General features: G+C 39.5%; 1 protein-coding gene across 12 annotated transcripts in view; it reads left to right on the top strand.

The window, feature by feature from the left end:
* Positions 1–14082, top strand: part of scrib (scribble planar cell polarity protein) — a 67408-nt gene extending 53326 nt beyond the window's left edge. For 5 of the 12 annotated variants that reach the window (XM_044038983.1, XM_044039000.1, XM_044038991.1 and 2 more), the window contains 14 exons: positions 450–515; positions 803–925; positions 2073–2123; positions 2834–3001; positions 3378–3537; positions 3627–3828; positions 3912–4001; positions 4189–4371; positions 5337–5489; positions 6101–6240; positions 6910–6947; positions 7501–7575; positions 10100–10154; positions 11294–14082. In XM_044038983.1, the coding sequence (XP_043894918.1) occupies positions 450–515; positions 803–925; positions 2073–2123; positions 2834–3001; positions 3378–3537; positions 3627–3828; positions 3912–4001; positions 4189–4371; positions 5337–5489; positions 6101–6240; positions 6910–6947; positions 7501–7575; positions 10100–10154; positions 11294–11433 (1644 nt within the window). In that variant the 3' untranslated portion in view covers positions 11434–14082. Of the gene's footprint in view, positions 1–449; positions 516–802; positions 926–1564; positions 1676–2072; positions 2124–2833; positions 3002–3377; positions 3538–3626; positions 3829–3911; positions 4002–4188; positions 4372–5336; positions 5490–6100; positions 6241–6909; positions 6948–7500; positions 7576–10099; positions 10155–10263; positions 10295–11293 lie in introns of all 12 variants that reach the window. The other 7 variants (XM_044039080.1, XM_044039035.1, XM_044039027.1 and 4 more) reach the window with 7 other exon arrangements.
* The last annotated feature ends 7324 nt before the right edge of the window (positions 14083–21406 follow it).

The raw sequence follows: 21406 nt of genomic DNA on the forward strand, positions 1-21406 counted from the left end.
AAGTGGGTCTTGTGGCCCTCTGTGCTCTGGCCTGGATGTTTTTTTAGCACGTGTCAGCTGCTCTGAGCTCTGCATCTCATAATAAAACACAGAGACTATAACTAGCCATTGAATCTGCCAGTCTGAAAAGCATGTGACTGCTTCCCCATGGCTTTGCCTCATGCAGACTGAATGAAGGATTGTCCATCTTTGTCTCTTACCTGTCCAGCTGTGCCTTCTAAAAGGACGCTAACTATAAAGTTATATTTTTCTTTGAGCAAGTTTATGTTGTAGTAGTGTAGCTAAAAATTATTTATGGAAAATTGAAAATGAAATAAAACGTGGCAGTAAGCCCACAATCCCTGGTGAAATTGGCTCGCAACAAACCTGGCGGTGTGACATTAATATCTAGGTCCATACATTTTTTTTATTGGTTTGTCATTTTTTTTATTCATTCATTTATTTTTCAGGCAAACATTCATTATTCCTCCACTCCCACTGCAAAGGACAACGCGTCACCATCCTCATCATCATCAGTGAGTGTCTTTGGAGCCACATTTATCTGTCTGAACACTCAAATTGTCACATTATTATGGTTATAACATGGTTATATTTCAATTTCTGTACGTTTTATTCGTAGTTGTGCCTCTAGAAACATAATTGAGTATTATAATGTATTTAATTATAAAAATAGATACTGTGCAATGCTTTTAATCCCAGTTTATACTAATCGTCCAATCATTGTTCATAATCCAAATGGTAATTTATGCTCTGGTGCATTTCACTCTCTTCTCATTATAAAATGCAATTGTTTTCTCTCCAGACGCGACCAGGTGCCATCCAGCCTGTTGGCCGTGTGTGGTCGAGCACCTCTCCCGCCACTCCGGATGGCCACAGTCCCAACCCCTTTCAGCATGGCCCCTCCCCCTTCAACTCCCAGACCTCTGTAAGACCCCTCACCACCATATAGTGCTGTTTTCCACCATTCTCAGGTTCTGTGCAGCGTACTGTGACTGCTCATCGCCAACACACTCATGTTGTCCAACAACAGTACAGCAAATGGAGATTTTTATATTTCTACATGAGTTTAAAACAAGTATGGGAAGATTGAATTCACCAGGGAGCTGAACGTTTGCACGTGCTGCTGTCTGTGACCTCCAGGCACACCTGGACGTTACGTGTGTTTTAAGTAAACCTGCAAATAGAGCAATTCTTGGTTCACAAATTAACTAATTCTCATAATAGCCCATTTCTTCTCTTGGCAGCAGGATGGCTTAATTGGTAAATATTTGATTTCGTCACACATTTTCCTGATTGGTTCACAAAGTTGCTGGTACAGAAAAAAAAGAAACCTGCCCACGCCCTACTGTCTGTCTTTCTCTGACATACTCCCTCCTTCCCTCACATGAAACCAGCTGCCATGCTGTTCACCTTTCTCCGCCACAGTCTTCTTCAACTTTGTTGGTTTTTTTCATTGTCTACCCTCTCGTCCATATGTCTGTCTGTCCTCCCTTCCTCCTCCTCCTCGTCCTTCCTCATGGACCTACCCCCTTGCTCCATGTCCCCTGGTCCTCCTCCCCTGCAGCCTCGAGCCCCCTCCCCCACCTCCAACGACGAGTTCCCCATGAATGTCAAGCAGGCATACAAGGCGTTTGCCGCCGTGCCTCGCTCACTGGCAGTTCTGGAGCCGCCGCAGGTAGGCCATGCTGCCCGGACTTGCCCCGGGTCACGATACAAGCATGATTGGTTGGTCTCACCCCGCCCCCCCTCCTGACTGGAGCAGGCTGTCTTGTACGGAGCCTGCACTGAGTCGGGGGTCCTGTGACGTGCTGTGACTTGTGGAATGCCTTCATCGTTGGTTTTTGTACTTCAGTGCCATCATCTGTCATACTGGTGTTGACTCTTGAGCCATTTGTCCGACCATATGTGACTCGCGTACTAATATTCAAACCTATTTTTCTTCATTTATAAATACTGTTTATTGTATCCCAGCTTCCTATTGGTCTGCCTGCTCCGTATCTCTGTCCTGTCCCAATTCCAGTCTAAGGCTCTTTATTTTTATTAATGATCTTATTTCCTGCTCTTCTCAACAGGACCTGTATGGTGTGAGGAACAATTTTCACCCAAAGCAAATTTCCCCAGAGGTGAGTAAAAATATTGACCAAAAAATAATGAAAGGGAAGCTTTCTGTTGTGCTGTACATCCCAGAATATCAGCCATTGAATATAATTTGAGCAGTCGATGCTTCTAGGCTCCTTCACCTCATTTTGCTATGGTAGGATATTACAGTTTTCTCTAAAAGTTCACAGAAGATTCAGATGATCTGAGTAAAGAGTTTTGCCACCATGGTGGACATTCAAAGAAATTAGGTTTAAAGTCATTTTAACAATGCCTAACGCTTACAGCTCAACCACTCAACCATTTACAAAAGCATTAAAGCAGGTAGTAATTACATTTGAGCTGCTAATTAATTGATAACTAAATTAATCGGCAACTATTTTGGTCATTGATTACTTGGTTTGGATGGGGTTTTTTAAGTAATTACAAGTGCTCAGATTTTTCCAGCTTATCTTGATATAACAAAGAAATCATTAAAATTGATAAGTTATTTTGGTTTATGGACAAAAGAAGACATTTGAATCACCAATCAACATTTTTCATCGTTTTCTAGCATTTCATCGACCAAAAATGTATTTGATTAGTGGAGAAAGAAATCTATAGATTAATCGATTATAAAATTATCTTAAGTTGCATCAAATCAGCAGACGCTAATTATTATCCAGAGTGTACCGTCATTACTTTAAAAACCTTCTTGAGTCTGACAGCCTGGTGTCGACCTTTGTGGCCTTTTCAGCCTGAGTTGAGCAACGAGGTGTTTGATGATGACGTAGATGGTCAGAAGGGAGCCGGTAAGGGTCTGACCAGCGAGGTCTCCCCTCGACCGTCGCTCACATCTGACCGTCGGGAGTATTTGAGTCTGGCAGCAGTGCCTCGTCTCTCCAGGCCTTCAATGGACCTGCAGGTATCCACCACCTCCACCACCGCTAAGGGCAGCCCCGTTCTTTATCTGGGCCGTGGTGTGCTTGGCTTGACCGGTGGTGATGGTATCTCTGCTCTCAGAGATTGAGACAGCCGCGCTCCTTCTCTTCATGATGACACTATGATATGATTAACCCTAAATCAGCTCAGGTGCTGGGTTCTGATTTAAGTCTTTTGCTTTCTTCTTTCGTACCTCTGGTCTTTGTCCATGCTGTTTTGGCAAATGGCTTTATAATATCGCAAATGGCACTGAAAAGCAACCTTTCAGCAGAAACTATTTCCTCTTTTTATTTTCTGTATTTGTTAATAAATTAGGTGCCAATATCTCAGTGCTCATTTATTTTTTTGTTACCCCACAGAGTCCATCACCTGTTGGTAAGGACAGCCCAGAGCAACGCTCATTCAGAGACAGACAGAAGTATTTTGAGATCGACGTGAAGCAGCAAACTCCCGAGAAACCCAAACCTCGAGTCTCTCTTGTTGGAGAGGATGACCTCAAGAAAATGAGGGAGGAAGAAGGTATGTTTGCCTCAATGTACCTTGCTTGATATCTGATTGGTTTGACCTGCTTTCACAACCTTAAGAATGTGTCAACATCTCACGCACAGCGAGGAGGTTTGACCAGCGAGCGCAGGAATACCTTATGGATGAAGATGAGGAGGATGAGGAGGAGGACGACTTGTCCAAGCAGGTGGCTCAGATGAAAGCCACCGGCAAGGTGTTGCTGGATGGTGTGGAGTATAAAGTGGAGCCGTTGTCCTCCCCATCTCCACACTGCTCCACTCCTCCAAGCTACTGTGGCAGCTCAGGGTGAGAAACTCTGAATATTTTACTGTTTTATACATAAATTTAACTTTTTATATCTTGGGCTAACGTTTTTGTTTTTTTTGTAGACCCCCATCAGTTGACGGTAAGGGAGACTCTCAAAGGAATTCACTGGACGACAGCTTCAGGCTGGATCAGAGACCAAACTCCATGACTGGGTAAGATGGCTGCCACTCACATCAATAGTAAAAACACTGCTACGTTTACTGTTAATTGCACTCTTTAGACATGTTGCTGTGTTTAAGTTCATGATAGTTGCCGATGAAATGAAATCACTCGCGGTTCGGACATCCAACCTCCAATGTTAATGGCATGCACCATCTATCTCTTCCTCTGTCGTGTTAGTCTGATTCCAGTGTACCCTGGGGAGTCGTCAGCTCCCATCCGGACGGCCAAAGCGGAGCGCAGACATCAAGAGAGGCTCCGTATGCAGAGCCCTGAGCTGGCTGTGGCCCTCGACAAGGACCTGTCACCTGCTGAGAAACGAGCTCTGGAGGCAGAGAAAAGAGCCATGTGGAGAGCGGCACGGTAAAGCCACAACTTTACTCACACCGACATGAGATAAACTGGCCAGTCAAGTCCGTGGTGTATCATGACGGCAGCAGTGAATGGAAAAGGGATGTGAAAGAGAATAAATGATTACTTTTCTTAAAGGTTTAGTTGAGCTATGTTAATGCATTATGATGGTGCCGGTAACCATGACAACTTTTCATATTAATTCCCTTTACATTTGTGCATATTATATTGATAAATGAGGTATATTCCCCTCAAAATGCTCATACACTATCAACAAAAATGCTATTAATAATGAGAATTTGAATAAACAAAATTAATTATTAGTCTGCAATGAAATGCAAAGGCAATTTCTTTATACTGGGACATTTGCACCTCAACATTTTTTTGTGTCTTCAAAGCTTTGACTTCCTGCTTCTTGCCACACTAATAAATACTTTCAGTTTTTTTTTGTTTACATTTAGCTCATTGCAGCCCGAATGTTTCGAGTTTAATCCACTTTTATTTTATAAAGCAATATTTTAAAGTAACACGGTTGGCCAAAGATCTGTACAGTCCTATTAGAATCCATAAAGGTTTATAAAATCTGAAAAAAGACAGTAAAACAAGTAAAAAGTTTTTGGACAGACGACAGCTGACATTTCACTATAGCATTTATTATGACACCTGCTCCTTTTCCCATAGTTCCTGATTAATAATATGGTTCAGTATTTTGTTTTTTTGCACTTTTATGTTCACAGCTGACTGTGTGTTTGTCTCCACTTAAACTGAAGCATTTAAAAAAAATGCTGTTTATCATTTCTGGTTCTCTATTTGTGTGGGTGTGTTTTTTTTATCTTCCATTCTTTGGTTTTCTTCTCTTTTTCTGTCTGTGTGCTTTTCCTCTCCTATCTATCTTCTTCTTTCATCCTGGTGTACTTCATCCCACTCTCTCCTCCTCCCTCCTCCTCCTCCTCCTCTCTGTGGCCTCCTGGGTACAGGCCTTGTGGCCTAGAGGAGGATGTTAGGCAGTATGAGCAGGACCTGGCTAAAAGGCTCTACCAGGCCCGAGTGAGGGCATCTGAGGGCACGGCCGCAGCCCCCCAGCCCCCCACCTCCTCCTCTACCTCCGCCTCTGCAGCCTCCCAGCTCAGGTCTGCTCCGCGGCCCCAGCCACCAGGGCCAGACGCACGGCATCAGTGGGGTGTGCTGGGGTGCTTTGCCGTTGGGGTATTTTGCTAGAGGCCGGTTTTTATCAGAAAGGTCTAAAAGCAAGCACTCGCAGTGACAACACAGCGACAGTGCTTCCACTGCCTTTCTAGTGCTGTCTTTGCTTCTGCACGCCGTTTGCCGTTTCCATCCTTAGCTTCCTCTGTTTCATTCCTCTCTGTTCTTTGTCTTTTATTCCCTCTCTCTATCTGCAGCACTCTTTTTTTTAGATTTTATTTTGCACCTTGCTGTTCTCTTGATTTCCATACTGGTATTTAAACTAACACTCAAACTGCAGTAAGTTTGCTTTGTGAGTTAAGGGTAAACCTACTGGCAGTAGGTCGTCCTTTTCCTGGAGTGCTTCCCTTTCTCAATGTGCAATGAAATAAAAACAGTTTGTCATTGCAACCCAGGACAAGGAGTGCCCGACAGTGGTAGTGTTAGGTACTGCACCGACCCTGGTGTGGTGTGTGCCTTTTGTGTCAATACGTCTTTAAGGCTTCAACTTTCCTTATATTTAGAGTGATTTATCTGATGGTGGTTGTTTCTCTGGCAGAATGAAGTCTCTGGAGCAGGACGCACTGAAGGCTCAGATGGTCATTGCCAAGTCTCGGGATGGGAAGAAACGTGGGACACTAGACCAGCTGACGGAGTCACCATCGCCTGCACCCACACCCTCTCCTACACCGATGGAAGGTAGGAGGCACTGAGGCACTTTTACTAGATCCACAGAATTAATTGGAATCACAATGTGACCAAATATTAGCAGAATTATGATTATGTTCTGCAGTGCTACAGAAACTCACTGGACCTTAATCTGCTTATTGAATATTTAAAATGCTTGGTTTTGTTAAGAAAATGTCACATTATCATGATTCAGATATTCTTATTTTCATAAAAATGACAGTTAACAGCACTACTATTTACACAACCGTCACCTGTTCCTATTGTACAAGAAAGAAACAACTAAAAATGTTTGGATTCCGACCGGCCTAATCGAGTTTTCCTTTTTACTTCTTTTTTATTGACTCTTGCTTTTATTCTTTTTACTTTAATTTATGTAAATTATCTTTTAATTTATGTAAATTATCTTTTAATTTGTGTACTTATTTTCAGTAGGAAGTACTAATGAATGCTATACAGTTATGAAATATAGATCTCCTGGAAATGTCTGCTTGATCTATTCAAAATAATATTAAGTGTTACAGAACTGTCTGTAAAAATAGTTAGACATATACTGTGATTTGCCTTTGTCATGATTTACATCCCAATCTGGTTTACCATCTCTAATCCCAATCTGGTTTCCCCCTAATAAAAGTTTGGGAAACACTAAAAATATAAACTGTCATTCTTTTTCTCTGACAGAGCTCAGTCCTCGTGGAGTAACCTCACCAGGCAGGCTGGTAAGTACATAATCTATTCATATTTTCATAATTTTAAGTGTGTCGTTTGTAAGCTTTTTTCTTTTTGGCCTTTGTGTCAGTGTTGGATCATTTGCTGTGCCCTTTGTTGTGAGGACTTGAAGAGCTTTGAAACATGAACTATTTGATCAAATGTTGTGTGTAACATTGACTTTTTAAATCTAAGGAGTGTTATTAAAGAAAGGCACCAGATAAGGTCAGTTGTTTGTTTACAAGCTGGAAAAGGCAAAAGTACATTTGCTTTAAAGACACATTGACATTAATCCCTCATCTTGCTCATTTTCACTTTAGCCAATCGCAGCTGAGAATCACACATTGCTCTCCCACCAAACACCACAACTGGCTGTGAATCACCCATCAGCCTCTCTGCCTTCTACCTCTCCCTTTTCCATTTCCTCAACCCTTATCCCCTTTCCTCTCGTTTATTTCAACATTTTCCATGTGCAACCTGTTCTCCTCTGTTTTTCCCTCTGTCCATCCTCTTCCTCCCTGTCCTCGAATTTCTCTCCCTTGACCTTGTTTACTGTCCTTCTAGTGCCTGTCGGCAAAGAAGTTTGACTACCGACAGTTTGCTGCCATTCCTTCTTCCAAACCCGTATACGACATCCAGGTATTGGCTGCATGCTGAGATCCCACCCACCCCCGGGGCCCCTCCTCTCCTTTCTCTGTGGCTTTCCCTGCTGTCTCTCCTCTCTAGTTTATCCCTCGGTCAAGAGGCGTCGGTGCAAATGCAGTCTTAGTTGTGATTCAGTGACTGAGCAGTCCTTCCTGCTCTGCACTGTTACAGCGGTGTAGCTCACTTACTAACGCTCACTTGCACAATGAAGATAAACCCTTTATGCTAAATAACACACAAGATCAGCCCTGTGTCTCCCTCATTTTTCATTCTGCCTCCCATCTCCCTGGTCTCTTCCTTAACTCTCTCCTGTAAGAGCATCATTAGTGGTGACAAATAGAGGTTGACTGAGTGTGAAATTTTTAAATATTTAGAAAAAAATTTACTTTTAAGGCATGAAAAAGACACAAGGTGATTAATCCACCTGTCTTAAATAGAAGAAAACATCAGCAATGTAATAAATTAAGCCTATGTCATGACATTCCAAGGAAATTTGCAATAACAGTCATTACCGTATTAATGAGATGAAAACTAACCATTGCTTTGTAAATTATAGCCTGGATTTAAAATAATTAAGGACTTCCTCAATGATCTAATGACTATTTAGTTGTGCGTCAGTAGCAGGTGTTTGTTTAGTTGACACCATGTGTTTTTGCAGAGGTAATTCAATTTACAAGGTTCCTTGAATGCATCTCTAAGCACGACACCCTGTCGACTGCTTTACTCTTATTAGCTCTCATGTGCTGGATTTTTCATGGCTCCAGCTGCAGTCTGCATCATTTCCTACCATCAAGTCTTTAAACAGTTGTTTCTGTTATCAGTCAATGGAAGAAATTTTCAGCTAAAGTGGCCGTTAAATGAGCCATTAACCCATAATTTGAGTGGTGCCCACTAATGGCTTGTTAAATGTCCTTTTCAAGCCAAACTACAAGTTACAATGTTCAACCAGTCGACCTCTAGTAACAGTAACTATCAATATCTCGGCTAACTAATCAGTCGGTCACTCACCAACTGCACAGATTCAAACATTTTTGTTCCCACTAACCAGAATTGGTTCCGGGGGGACTCTGCATCTCATCCACTGTCACATTAACATCTGTCAGGTGTCTGTTCCATGCATGTGTCACACATCAGATGGTAATAACTCACCCTCCAGCTTCTGAAACATTGGTCTACTGCACTTTCAATAGATTTGTGTAGGTTTTTTTTGTGTATAAAGCGATGGAGGGGAAGCAGGTGAATCGCTGTGCCGTGGTGCTGGAAAGTGGAGCAGAGTTTTGTCCGGAAGTGGTGTTTGGTTTATTTGTGGTCAGATATCTGTGGTCGTCATGTCAGTGTTGGTTTGCGCTCCTCAGTGTGGGGCTTTTGTGTGGTTTGTCGTGTGTCGTTTGTCATACGCTGGGGTTTCTGTTCAGTTCCTCTTTCTGCTGAGTGTAATTTAAGTGACATTAAAGTTCAGACTTGTGTTTGCATTCTCTTTGTGATTCCACCTTCTGACCTGACTTCAGTGTTGTGTAAAGGAGACGCTCTACTTCTTTTTAATTTTCTGTTGTAATATAATACTCACATGTCTATTTTCATGTTAAAGCTATTGTGTATTATTGTAGTCTTCTGTAAATGATCTTTTAATAGAACAACTCCATGGGAACCATGGAACAAAATATTATCCTTCACCACTTGTATAAGGAACACTCTTGAATCAAATCAAGCATGAATTCTCAACTGAAAAACTTAATCAGCAACTATTTCAATAAAATTAAATTGGGTGGCACTGTTTTAAAAAGCAAGTCTTGGACATAGTTATGGTTTTTTTTGTCTGTTGGTCGGACATAAAAAGAAAATAATTGACATAACCTCTGACCTTTCACTGTTTTCATAGTGAACACTTAAAAAATAATCCTTAGGATCAGTTAGTATAAAATTAATTGAAAAAAAAAACAGTCGACAAATGTGGACTATGGATTAAAAGTTCCAATCCTCATGGCTTTAGTATTGTTAGTCTACTGTGAGATTAAAAAAAAGTAATAACTTCATACTTGTTCTTGTTTGGCATGTGAGTCTTATATTGACTTATAAAGTCAGAACTTACTCTGTGGTGGTGCTAGTGAGGTGACTTTAGATGATGTAGAATTATCTATGAACAAACCAAATAACACAGCTGTCTGGTGTTGGTTCTTCCATTTTGGTATCGGTGATATTGGTGCGGCACAGTTTCTTTGTAAAATGTGCCAAAATTACACAAAAACAAACCCCGGAACTGATGACCTAACTCAACCAACCTGCCTCTGCTTTAACATGCCAAATCTCTCCTGGGCGATTAGTCACATGGAGATACTGTAGCTTTTGTGGCTCTGACACATGGGGAGCTACAGCGCTGCCGCTGGCTGGCACGTTGCCTCACCGTCGTCTCCCTTTTTGCCAGCTCCACTTACTCACACGGTGAAGGCTTCCCCAAGGAAACAGACCAGTAAGAACACCTTCGCTGCTCACATACTCACTGCCTTTTCTCTTCTTCCAGTCCCCTGACGCAGTCGACGACTTGCAGTTCATTGATGATGGCTCCAGCAATCCAGGTGAGCGGTGAAGTGGTGTCATTTATACTTTATATGAAAACAGAGAAACAAATGCTCCGTGAAAAGGACTAAAGTAAAGCATCCAATTCTTGTATTCCCTTTAATTCAGGTGTCTACCTGGGATAAGCAACTCTTTTTTGGTAGGATCATGTGTGTGATTGTCAGGCTGAATGTGTGGAATAAGTGTGTGCTGGTTTGTGGATTTAAACCCTAACATGCTTGTTGTGTGGCGTAGCTGTGGTTCCAGGTGGTTCTCACCTGCTGCCGAACATCAGACCTGAAGCAGCAGCTGATGTTGAAACCCAAGTGAAGGAGGAATTAGTCGCGTCTAACCTTAAGACTTTATCACTAACCTTGATGCAGACTGTGCATGACTGTGTTGAAAGCTTCATTGAAAGTCGTGGTGACAAAGAGCTTTACAATGTGTTTTTAAACCAAAGGTGACTCATAGACGAACAGTGTTTGTTATCTGCACCGAGGAACATGCATTAAATCATTGACAGCACTAGAGGTCCTGGAAAATACAACCAATGACATGCTCAGCCGAGAGCTTTTGAATTTACTCTAAGTTTGACTCTTTCGATGTTAAACTCTTTTATTCAATCAATTTTATTCTCTCTGTATATGTAAAATGTAACAGTAACACCAAAAGAGTTGATGTAAGTCTTTAAATGTATGTAACACTAAAAGTTGTTACTTATATCATATTTGTTCCATGTTAAAGTCCATCTAAAAGAGCTTAATTTATCACATTACCAGAATTTCTGTTTAAGACAAAATTAACCATAACCGTGGGGGTCAGGCAGCACGTGTGAAAGGGTGAATTGACGCAGAATCACAGGTACATGTGTTTGTAACGCAGACATGAAACACACAGTGTGGAGAAGCTTTCACTTTTCTGGGTCCTGCTTGTGTGTTGTTGTTTTTTTGTATCTGCTGACTTGAATGTGGGGCTTCTCTGGCAGGTTTAAGGGATCCGTCCACTGCATAGGAATTCTCTGTCCAGTTGCTTTGTTCTTTCGTTCTTTCTCTCCACTGCTCACATTTGGGGTTGAATGTCAAGTGAGGAGGAGGAGGAGGAGGAGGAGAATAAATGCAGCAGGTGTGATAGAACTCCTTTGGTTTTTTTTTGTGCGTAGGGCCCGCGGCAAATCCAGAGGCGGAGGTTTCCACGACGACGCTGCCCGCCACCTCAGCTCTGGAGGAAATGGCCCTGTACAGCAACAAGCGCAAACTGCGTCAGGGTCGTCGCAGCCTGGAAACCGCCGTGCCCACGTAACACCTCACACACACACACACACACACGCCTGAGAGAAGGAACCTGGACACACATTTTACATAACGCTGTGGAAACACTGGCAAACACGCGGGGGCGTGGTCACGCGGTCACTCAACACTACAGTGTCAGTAGAGCGAGATTTACTCATTATAACCACTGCAGAGACTACGGCGCTTCGTAGTTGCCACACACACACGAACGCCAGTCTTGCCTTTACAGTCTGTGGGTGAGTTGGCGAGTCGCTCAACTGTCGCTCAGCGGCGAGAAAGAACGAGCCGGTGTGGTTTAGTTAGGAATCGCTACTTACAGACATTCGTTGTTTTAATTCACACTCTGCCTAGTAGAAGCTGATGTATTTTAACAAGAGGTGACCGAAATGTTTAGTTTTTTATTTTTATTTTTGTCCTTTTATCCTTTTGTCCTTTTTTTTAAAGAAAAAAAAAGAACATACTGGAAGAGAAAAAGAAATGGGTCATAGCTATTACTAATGTGTTGAATGATATTTTTAGGCTTTCAGTGAATAGATTGTAAAATGTCAGGGGGTTTATTTTGAGTCCTGGGCGAAACAAGAGTGTAAATATTAACTGAGGAGGGAACGTCCTGCTACCTTCACTGTCAGAAACTGTGGGGAGATTTTTTAAAAAACACAGTACATATCGTTCTTTTTTTATTTCATTTTGCACTGCTACAATTCAACTTTTTAAGAACATATAGTAATTTATTCTTTTACTCAAATTGAAGGCCTTTCTATTTTATCTCATCTAAACCCTCCGTGTTTACTGACACGGTTGATGATCTGCCAGTACACATTTTTTCCTCTACTACAGTTAAATCATGAAGACAAAGCTTTGACTTTAACGTCCAGTGTGTAAGAAGTAGCGACATCTACTGGCAGATTGTAAAATGGAGGACAACAGTGCCAATTAAATTAATTTTAATGAAGGAAGAAAGCCCTCAAATCTGCATTTATTCGATTATTAATCCATTATAACTCATTTTATAATATATTATCTATTTCATATATTAAAAAAAGTTCTCAGATGTTTTTCAGGTTCTTCGATGTGAATATTGCCTGATTTCTTTGCTCCTTGTCACAAAAACCCATTAAAATTGTATAATTTTGGTTTGTGGCCAAAACATCAGCATGTAGAGGTCCAAAAAAAAACACTGGTCACATTTTATTTATGGACCAAATGATTATCCGATTAATCGAGGAAACGATGGACAGAATAATCAGGTGATAATAACTGTTGCAGCCCTGTCTATTTTATCAGAATTAGGGGCAGTTGTTTTTTTATCAGATCTGTTTCCCTAAACGTCAAAACATCTTGTTTTAATGACTTTTTTTATATGGAGCAAAAACAAAACAGAAAATATTCACATTTAAGATACACCTAGAAACATGTTGACACAAAATGGCGGCCTCTTGACTAAAGTACATATGAAAAGGCTTATTCTCATAGGACAACACATTTTTATTTTAAAGTGATTATAACCTTATCCAAACATAATTTTTCACAGTATATTCACTTTCCACTCATAAACCTTTCTAAATGTTACACACTGGACCTTAAATGAATTGCATATTGTTTTTATTAACACATTTAAAATAATCTAGTTTGAGTGAAACATATCTATAAATCCGTAAATCCGATTGTGTGTTACATTCCCCACGTAAAGAACACGAACACACTGCAGCATATTACAGTCATTTTAAATCTCAAGGTTTGGGAACATGCATCTTCAGCATCATTTTACTAAAATGGTACTTGCTCTGTCTCGTTCAGGGTGATTTATGTTTTTTTTTTTCCTTATTTAATCAATGTGAATCCTTCATTCGTTTCTATCCTCGCTTTTTTTTTTTATCTGGAGGGTTTTTCCAGAGTGTGGGACGTGAAGGTAGCAGGTGTTTTTATTTTTCTTGTCTGACTATGATTAATTTAAATCTGATGCCACTGAGGAAAAAAAAAGCAAAGAAAAAGATCATTTATTGTTGTGTGAATAATGTACAAATACTGAGAGAAAAGCAAACTTCTGGGTGTGAAACTGAGCCGGTCTTGACCTCGACTGTCGCTGACGGGTGTGGCTTTGGTTATGCTCGTGATTGGGACGCTCTCTGCATGTATATTGGTTTGTGAATGGGAGAGCAGCGAGAGGCGGAACCCGTCAGAAATCCCTTCTCTTTCAGTCCATGACCCCACGGGTATTTTTTTTAGCAGAATCACGACATAGTAGCATTTGTGTTAATTAATTATTGTAGGGTCTTCTAATTAAAGCTTTCCATGGTTCTCTCACTGACTGAAATTCAGTTTGTTTGATAACATTTTCAATGGCTGATATTTCTTTTTCTTTAAAAAAAAAAATAAAAAATAAAAATTACAGTAGGTAAATCTTTTTTCCAGGTGGGTTTCACTACATCATTAATGCAGTGTTTAAAGTTTGTGTTCATTTATTTCTTCTTTTTTTTTTTGAGTTCTGTTTTTGGGAGGGGGGGATTTTACTTGCAAATAGGTCGGAGGGGAAGGGTCAGACGTCCCGGGGTCAAGGGTTAGAGGTCATACAAGACTGTAACTAGTGAATTTGTACAACCAAAGAAGTCTATTTTGTCGTTCAGGAATAATAAATTTTACTTTTCATTTAAGAAGCTGATTCATCGTGTGGTGTCTTTTGTACTTGTCTGTATCTTTTTGTGAGGATTTAAAAACATGGTGGTTCCTAAAGACTGGGTCAGGACCCACAGATGGGTCACTGTGGATTCTTTTTGGATGCACAAACACATTCGCAAAATCTTCCCTCTACCTTTTTGTCAAGATTTATGTGAATATGTTTTAAGGATGAGCCAATACAAAACTCGATATCAGGACAGATACAAATGTAAAATTCGATATAATCTGAAAATCCTGAACTCCCCAAAATAAGTTTAAAACCATTACATCAGTCAATTATTTCTCTCCTTTAATAATACCAATTGGTGTATTGTAAATAATTGAAAAGCCTGATTAGTCACTTTTACAGCAAGGTGCAACTAAATGTGTGGGTAGTGCCAAAATCCCCTTTCATATTCTCTTGTCTCCTGTCCTGGTATTCACTCTTGTTTTGAGCGACGTCGGTGTCCAATTTGCCTAATCCCCAAATCTGCATGTTTTAGGGCGGTCCTTATTCCCATCAGGTCGTGAACCCGGGTCTTCTAGCTGCAAAGGCAAGAGTGCTGACTGTTGATGATCAGGTGAGATGACCAATGATGGAACCTCTGGAGTCAGTGATGAGTTAAGTTGAAGACAGCTCAGATCCGAGGAGAACTGAGACAGTGTCTGACATCTGTGAGGCGTCATCGCGGCGTTACAGGTCTGATACAATACAATAAAAAAAATAAAAAAATCAATATCAATCAATGGGGATCAATTAAGTTTTTTTGAATTGAAGTCAGTATAGTTACTAAGACTTAGTCGATAATGTATCCGGTCCAGACGCCTGGCACTTATGGTATCTAGTGAGGGAACTAGAGCTGGGCATAGATTAATTTTTTTAATCTAGATTAATCTCACTGCAATCTTGGAGTTAATCTAGATTAATCTAGATTAAAATGGCTCATTTGAATTCTTCTTCTGCTAAGTGGCGCTCCTCTGTTTTCATCACACCTAACATTAGGAGTAGGACAGAAAAAGTATATCAGAGTAAGATTGCTAGTAGTAGTAGGCAACTATCAGCAACTAATCAGCAAAACGTTGATAACGTTAGCTAAAGCTATACCGCGTGAAGGTAGTTTCAGGTTGGATATTCATTCAGACAGTTGTCGGACGCGATGGTTGGATATCCAACCTGAAACCATTTTCACCGTGGTAAATTACATAGACCGTTATAAAACAATAAATGACAATAAATTACATAACGTAACGTTACCTACATCCGCGCTCAGCCAGGTCAGAGCCTTCTGGGCCAGGTATACATCCGCGCTAACATATCAAAGTGAAATTCATAGCTTGCTCACTATGTGGACCCAGGTCCCAGACCCAACTTTGAGAATAGATTAACGGCGATAATTTTCTTATCGCGCGATAAGAGTCTCGCGTTGACGCAGCACGTTAACGCCGTTAACGGCCCAGCACTAGAGGGAACCTTTGAAAGGCGCCTAGTTTGTGTCTTATTCTAAGTTATGGCTCTTAATATTGATCACTAGCTCTGGTTATAAGAATATGTGAGTAATTAAACTTCAAGTTGGCTGAAGATTAGCATTTTCAAAATGCCTGTTTTGTTCAATAAAGACAAAAAAGTGCCCAAGAAATACATATATATATGACTAAATATTGATGAAATGTATATTTAAAAGTAGTAGGAATATAATTACATGGTGTTTTTTGTGGTGGGGGTTAATAACATCTACTGTGACAGCTGTACGTTTAAGGAGAAAGTTCTGGGTCTGAAACAAACTACAAAAGAATTATGCTTTAAAATATTGATTATGCAGTTAAAATTTACCACCACCACTGAAGGTAGCTCCGCCTACTGACGTGAGTCGTACAAAAGCCAAGCGTTTGCGCTCATGCAGGCACTAAATCCCACGTCGATGTGATTTGAGGATGAGAGGGTTAATGCTACTCTTTTTGTTGGGGCTCGTTGTTGCTGTGATGTCAACTCGAGTAAGACTTTATTAATTGTTTTTTGACATTCTATAAAAAATGCTCTACTTTCTTAAATTGAAGACTTCAGAGTACATTTTTTGAACAAGATGCAGCTAAAAAAAATATTTATTTACACTGTGATCTATTATTGATTATGAGACTGCCATGTACTGACACTGGTTCAATGTCCTCACTCTGTCACTGCTCAAACACGCCTCTGTCCTTGGATTTTCAGTGGCCGCCAGGAAGCAGGTCACCACTGCGAGACGATGTGTTAAATGTGACCGAGGTGACGGAGGTGGGTAAACGTTGCAGAAGAGCGTCCATGGTGTCCAGTTTCAATCAAAGTCTGGGTTCAGTTGAAGCAGCTTTGTGTCAAAAAAAAACGTTTGATAATGAAGTTGTACTCAATTCTATCATTAATTTGAATTAAAATCAGTGCGTTTCACCCATTTTTCCCTTTATATTTTAAAGGTAAAACTGACCAAGAAAACCCTGTGCAGATGAGTCAGAATGGAACTTTGACATTTCCACAAACAAACTTGCAGAACAATTTCACGTTTGTCAACAAAAGTGTGAACTTTCGGACTTTGATATGAAACTGAAGGTGTTTATTTAAAAGCTTTTTCTTTTTTTTTACTTACCTGATTAAGAGTCACTGACTCCACACACGGTGGTCAAAGAAGTGTACGAGCGTCTGAGGCTGATTTGAGAAAGATGAGGAAGTTTTTACTTGTGTGTCTGCTGGGACTGATTCTCGCTGCTGCGGTGAGAATTTTAAATAATGATGTTAAAAAGTAAAGGAAAAGGAAGCAACTTTAATTATTTTATTGTTTGAACTGCTTTATAAGAAATGTATCTTAATAGTTAAATGTTTAAATGCTTTTTTTATATGCAAAAATGAAGGGATATATCAATCGTTAAAAAAAACAAAAACTTTTTTGATTATTCAAATATTTATCTTAAGAAAAAATGTTTTGTTTAAGGCATTTTTATACAAAAATTAAGGGATATGTCAATGTTTAAAAAAAGTTTTAACCCTCTTGTATGAAACTAAATTTTGGAAAGATACTTAAGAAATGTATCTTACATAGTTATAGAAGATTTGGGGATATGTCGATTGTTATAAACAACTTGTTTAGATTCTTTGTTATGTAAAAACTATAAACTATAAACTATTTTTAATCTGCTGAGTATTTATGTTAATAGATAAAAATGTAATATTTAATATGAAAGGATTGGTTGAAATATTTTTAACCCTGTCTTAATGGTTAAATTAAAGAAAATCACGACTATTTCAATAGTTAAAAGTGTTTTTAATGAATTTGATATTTTTCTTAAAAAATATCTTAATGGTAAAAACTATATGCATTTTTTATTTATTTTTACATTAAAAAATACAATTTGTGGACAGCTTAACAGTTCATAGCTAAACCATTATAAACTATATGTATATTGATTGCCACGTATGTGTTATTTTGAGCTGTTTTGTTGTGAACTGTGATTCACTTATTATTCGAGCTAAGTTCAAGTGAGTCATTTAGCGGTTGTTTCCACTCAAATAAAACAGGTTCGACTGAATCAGCTTAATTTATTTATGAGTTCATGAGACAATAATCTATATACTTAAATTCAATTCCAGGATTCTGAAATAGTCAAACCGCCGCAGCCGACGCCGCCAAAGGTAAAACACTCTGTAGTGGTTAGCACCTACTGGGTTTAACCCGGTTTTGTGACCAGTTTGCATGTGTGCCTGTGGGTTTTCTCCGGTTTCTCTGGTTTCCCACAGTCCAAAAACATGCAGATTTGGGGATGAGGCAAATTGGACACGAAATGGACTGTGTGAGATGTGAGAGTGGATGGTTGTTTGTCTCTACATGTCCAGAGTGTGACCTCACCTTTCACTCTGTCACCCTGCGACCCTCATGTGGACGATAACGTAGAAGATGAGTGAGTGAGTGAGTGAGTGAGTGAGACTGACAAACACGTGTGGACGAGACGTGACTCAGTTTGCTCTCTAAGTCATGTTGGCATGAAAAGTTTAAAGCTTCAAAGTAAAGGTTATCTGCAGTTTCAACAAGTTCAATAGAAGACCTTTTGAATGTGGGGGTGAGGGTGAAACAGCTCACTGAAGTCTTCGGTTGCAGATTTGGTTTTCTTTGATGCTCCTGATGTATCGGCTGATTCTGGTAGTTCACTCTCTGACTTTGCATGTGACTGTGGTGAAGGCGTGAAATTCACTGTTCTCTGGCCACAAAATTTGAGTTCTCTTGGCAAACCACTCTGCTTCTTACGGAAGCTTATTGCATTCGCCAACATTTTTTTTCGGGTCTGTTTTTACGATATTTTTTCGAGTCTCTTTTTCCAAGTTTTTTTTCAGGTCTGTTTTTACGAGATTTGTTTTTTCGGGGTCTGTTTTCCGTAGCTTCTATTTAATTAAAAAAAAACAAACAAAAAAAACCAAATTCACAAAATATTAAAAGAAAATCAAGACACAATCCGCTTTATGTTTGAGTATAGGCTTATGTGTATTTTATATTGAATATATTTGTTGTCTTCCCATCCAGTATGTTTGGTTTCCTCTTGAAAACACTGGCGGTTTCCCACCAGAGGAAAATGCGACTGTGGTAAGAAAAGCGAAATCAGTGTTTATGCTGTGACATTCCAACAAAAGGGGGAAAACAAACAAGACAAAAAAACCTCCATACCCACTTTTATTTTCAGAAATTTGAAGAAATTCACAAATTCTTCCAAATCAATGCCATATTGTTCTACTACTCAAGACAAACAAGACATGATTTGTATAATTTTAGTTTTCTGTTTCTTATCTGAACATTTTAAATAAAGATTTCCCACTTTAACACAAAAACAGAGATACGGTACCTGTCATGTCATGTGAGCTAAACTCCAGATAACTTCCAAATTGTTCCTCTCCCCTAAATAATAAGTAAAGATCACTTTTTGAATTTTCTTTTCCTATATTTTATGTGACATTAAATATTGTTTTCCTTCACCTGCAGTTGGAAGAAGCGTTGAACACTACGAGCAGTAACACCACTTTGCCACAACAACCAACTGATAAACCTGTGACCGAGGTAAAAACGAAGAAAGGAATTATTCTAACCAATATTAGCTTTTATGATATAGTGTTGCAGGAAAAGAAAAAAAGTAAAACATTGTAAACTGTACATATTATTGTAATTGTTGGGTCCTTCTGTCTTTGCAGGACACAGAAAACTGAAGAAGACACATTATACTTTAAGAGCAAACATGACAATTTCATATTTCTGCTCTTGTTAGCACCTTCTCTAAATAAAGGGTTAAACATTTTTTGTGAGATTGTGTGAAATTTGTTCCTTTGGATTGGCAAAAATCTGGTGATGCCATAAATATCCCAATATGTATGTATATATATATATATATATATACACATATATGTATATATATGTTCCTCGTATTCCTCCTGATTCTGTCTCCGCGTGTAGAAGAAGTTCCGACTGGTAAACACAGGGTGGAACACTCCAATTCCAAATAGATCGACACAGAGGGGATGAGTGGAAGGTACCAAGTCACGAAAAAGTCCATGGCCTTCCATGTAGCTTTGTGCAGGAGCAGCTCCATCTGTAATTAATCAATGTTCATGTCCTAATTGGACAAATAAAAAATTGAAATTGCAGCTGAAATTGTAGTCAGGTAAAACGCTTTTGCTGAAACAGGAACCACCACCTTAGCAAATGCTGCCATCTGCTGGACGTACTTCCCCCTTCATCTTTTAAAAGCTGCTGAAAGGATCCAGTTTTAGCCTTTATCTGAAAAGTAATTCATTCAATACTTTGTGTGCAAATTGCCAGATGTTTGCTGTCATGAGACTGTACTTGTTTTTTTATGAAAACGTTTAGTGCCTCAGTACAATAGTAACTAGTAAAAAATATATGAAGTACTTAATGGCAGCACAACAAGGTAAACACACATTGAATTTGTTTTGTCGACTTACTATACAAGACATTTTTGACAGGATTAAGACATTTTTGATTTATATTTATATTTAGACAGTTTTTGACAACATTCTATACGATGACATTTTTTTATTTTTTATTTAACCAGTTAAAATACCCATTGAGATCAAGATCTCTTTCACAAGGGTGACCTGGCCAAGAAAGGCAGCAGCACACATCATAGTTAAATAAAAAACATTTTTGACAGTATGAAGACAAAATACTACAGTCCTGTTTGTCACACTTAAATGTTTCAGATTATCAAACAAATTTAAATATTAGACAAAGATAACCCAAGTAAGTAAGTTTTAAGTGATGATTTTATTTATTAAGTGAAAATATACTATCCAAACCTATATGGCACTATGTGAAAAAGGAAAACCAAACCTAAAAAATGGTTGTGCCATCATTAGCAGCAACGACTGCAATTAAGTGTTTGCAATAACATACTATATATAGTATGACTTTTTGGTGTCATTTTGGACGACATACTATACGATGACGGGCCACACGGTGATGTAGTGGTTAGCACTCTCGCCTTGCAGCGAGAAGACCCGGGTTCGAGCCCCGGTTCGAACAAGGGCCTTTCTGCATGGAGTTTGCATGTTCTCCCCGTGTGTCAGGGTTCTCTCCGGGTACTCCGGCTTCCTCCCACAGTCTGAAAACATGCAATGTGGGGATTAGGTAAATTGGACACTCTAAATTGACCATAGTAGTGAGTGTGAGAGTGAATGGTTGTTTGTCACTATCTGTCTGTGGCCCTGTGATGGACTGGCGAACTGTCCAGGGTGTACCCCGCCTATCGCCCGATGTAGCTGAGATTTGCACAGCACCCCCCGCGACCCTCTGGTGAGGATAAAGCGGTAGATGATGACTGACTGACTGACTATACTATGACATTTTTGATTGATTTTGGACGACATGCTTTACTATAACAGTTTTGACTGATTTTGAATAACATACTATACTATGACATATTTACCTGATTTTGGACAACATACTATATTATGACATTTTTGACTGATTTTGGACGACATCCTATACTATGAGTTTTTTGACTGATTTTGGACGACATACTATATATACTATGACATTTTTAGGTGATTTTGGACGACATACTATACTATGACATTTTTGACTGATTTTGGACGACATTCTATACCATAACATTTCAGGTGAATTTGGGACAGAAAGCCACTTTCACAGTTGGCTGAGTGGTTTGTGACGCTCCCATTCAGAAACAGCCAATAAGGGCCACTGGTTCGAATCCCACCATTTACAGGTAACTAAAACGGTTTTGACTGATTTTGGACGACATACTTTACTATGACATTTTTGACAGATTTCGGACGACATACT

This window comes from Solea senegalensis, linkage group LG1 (assembly GCF_019176455.1).
Source record: "Solea senegalensis isolate Sse05_10M linkage group LG1, IFAPA_SoseM_1, whole genome shotgun sequence".
In the NCBI taxonomy this organism is placed as follows: Eukaryota; Metazoa; Chordata; class Actinopteri; order Pleuronectiformes; family Soleidae; genus Solea; species Solea senegalensis.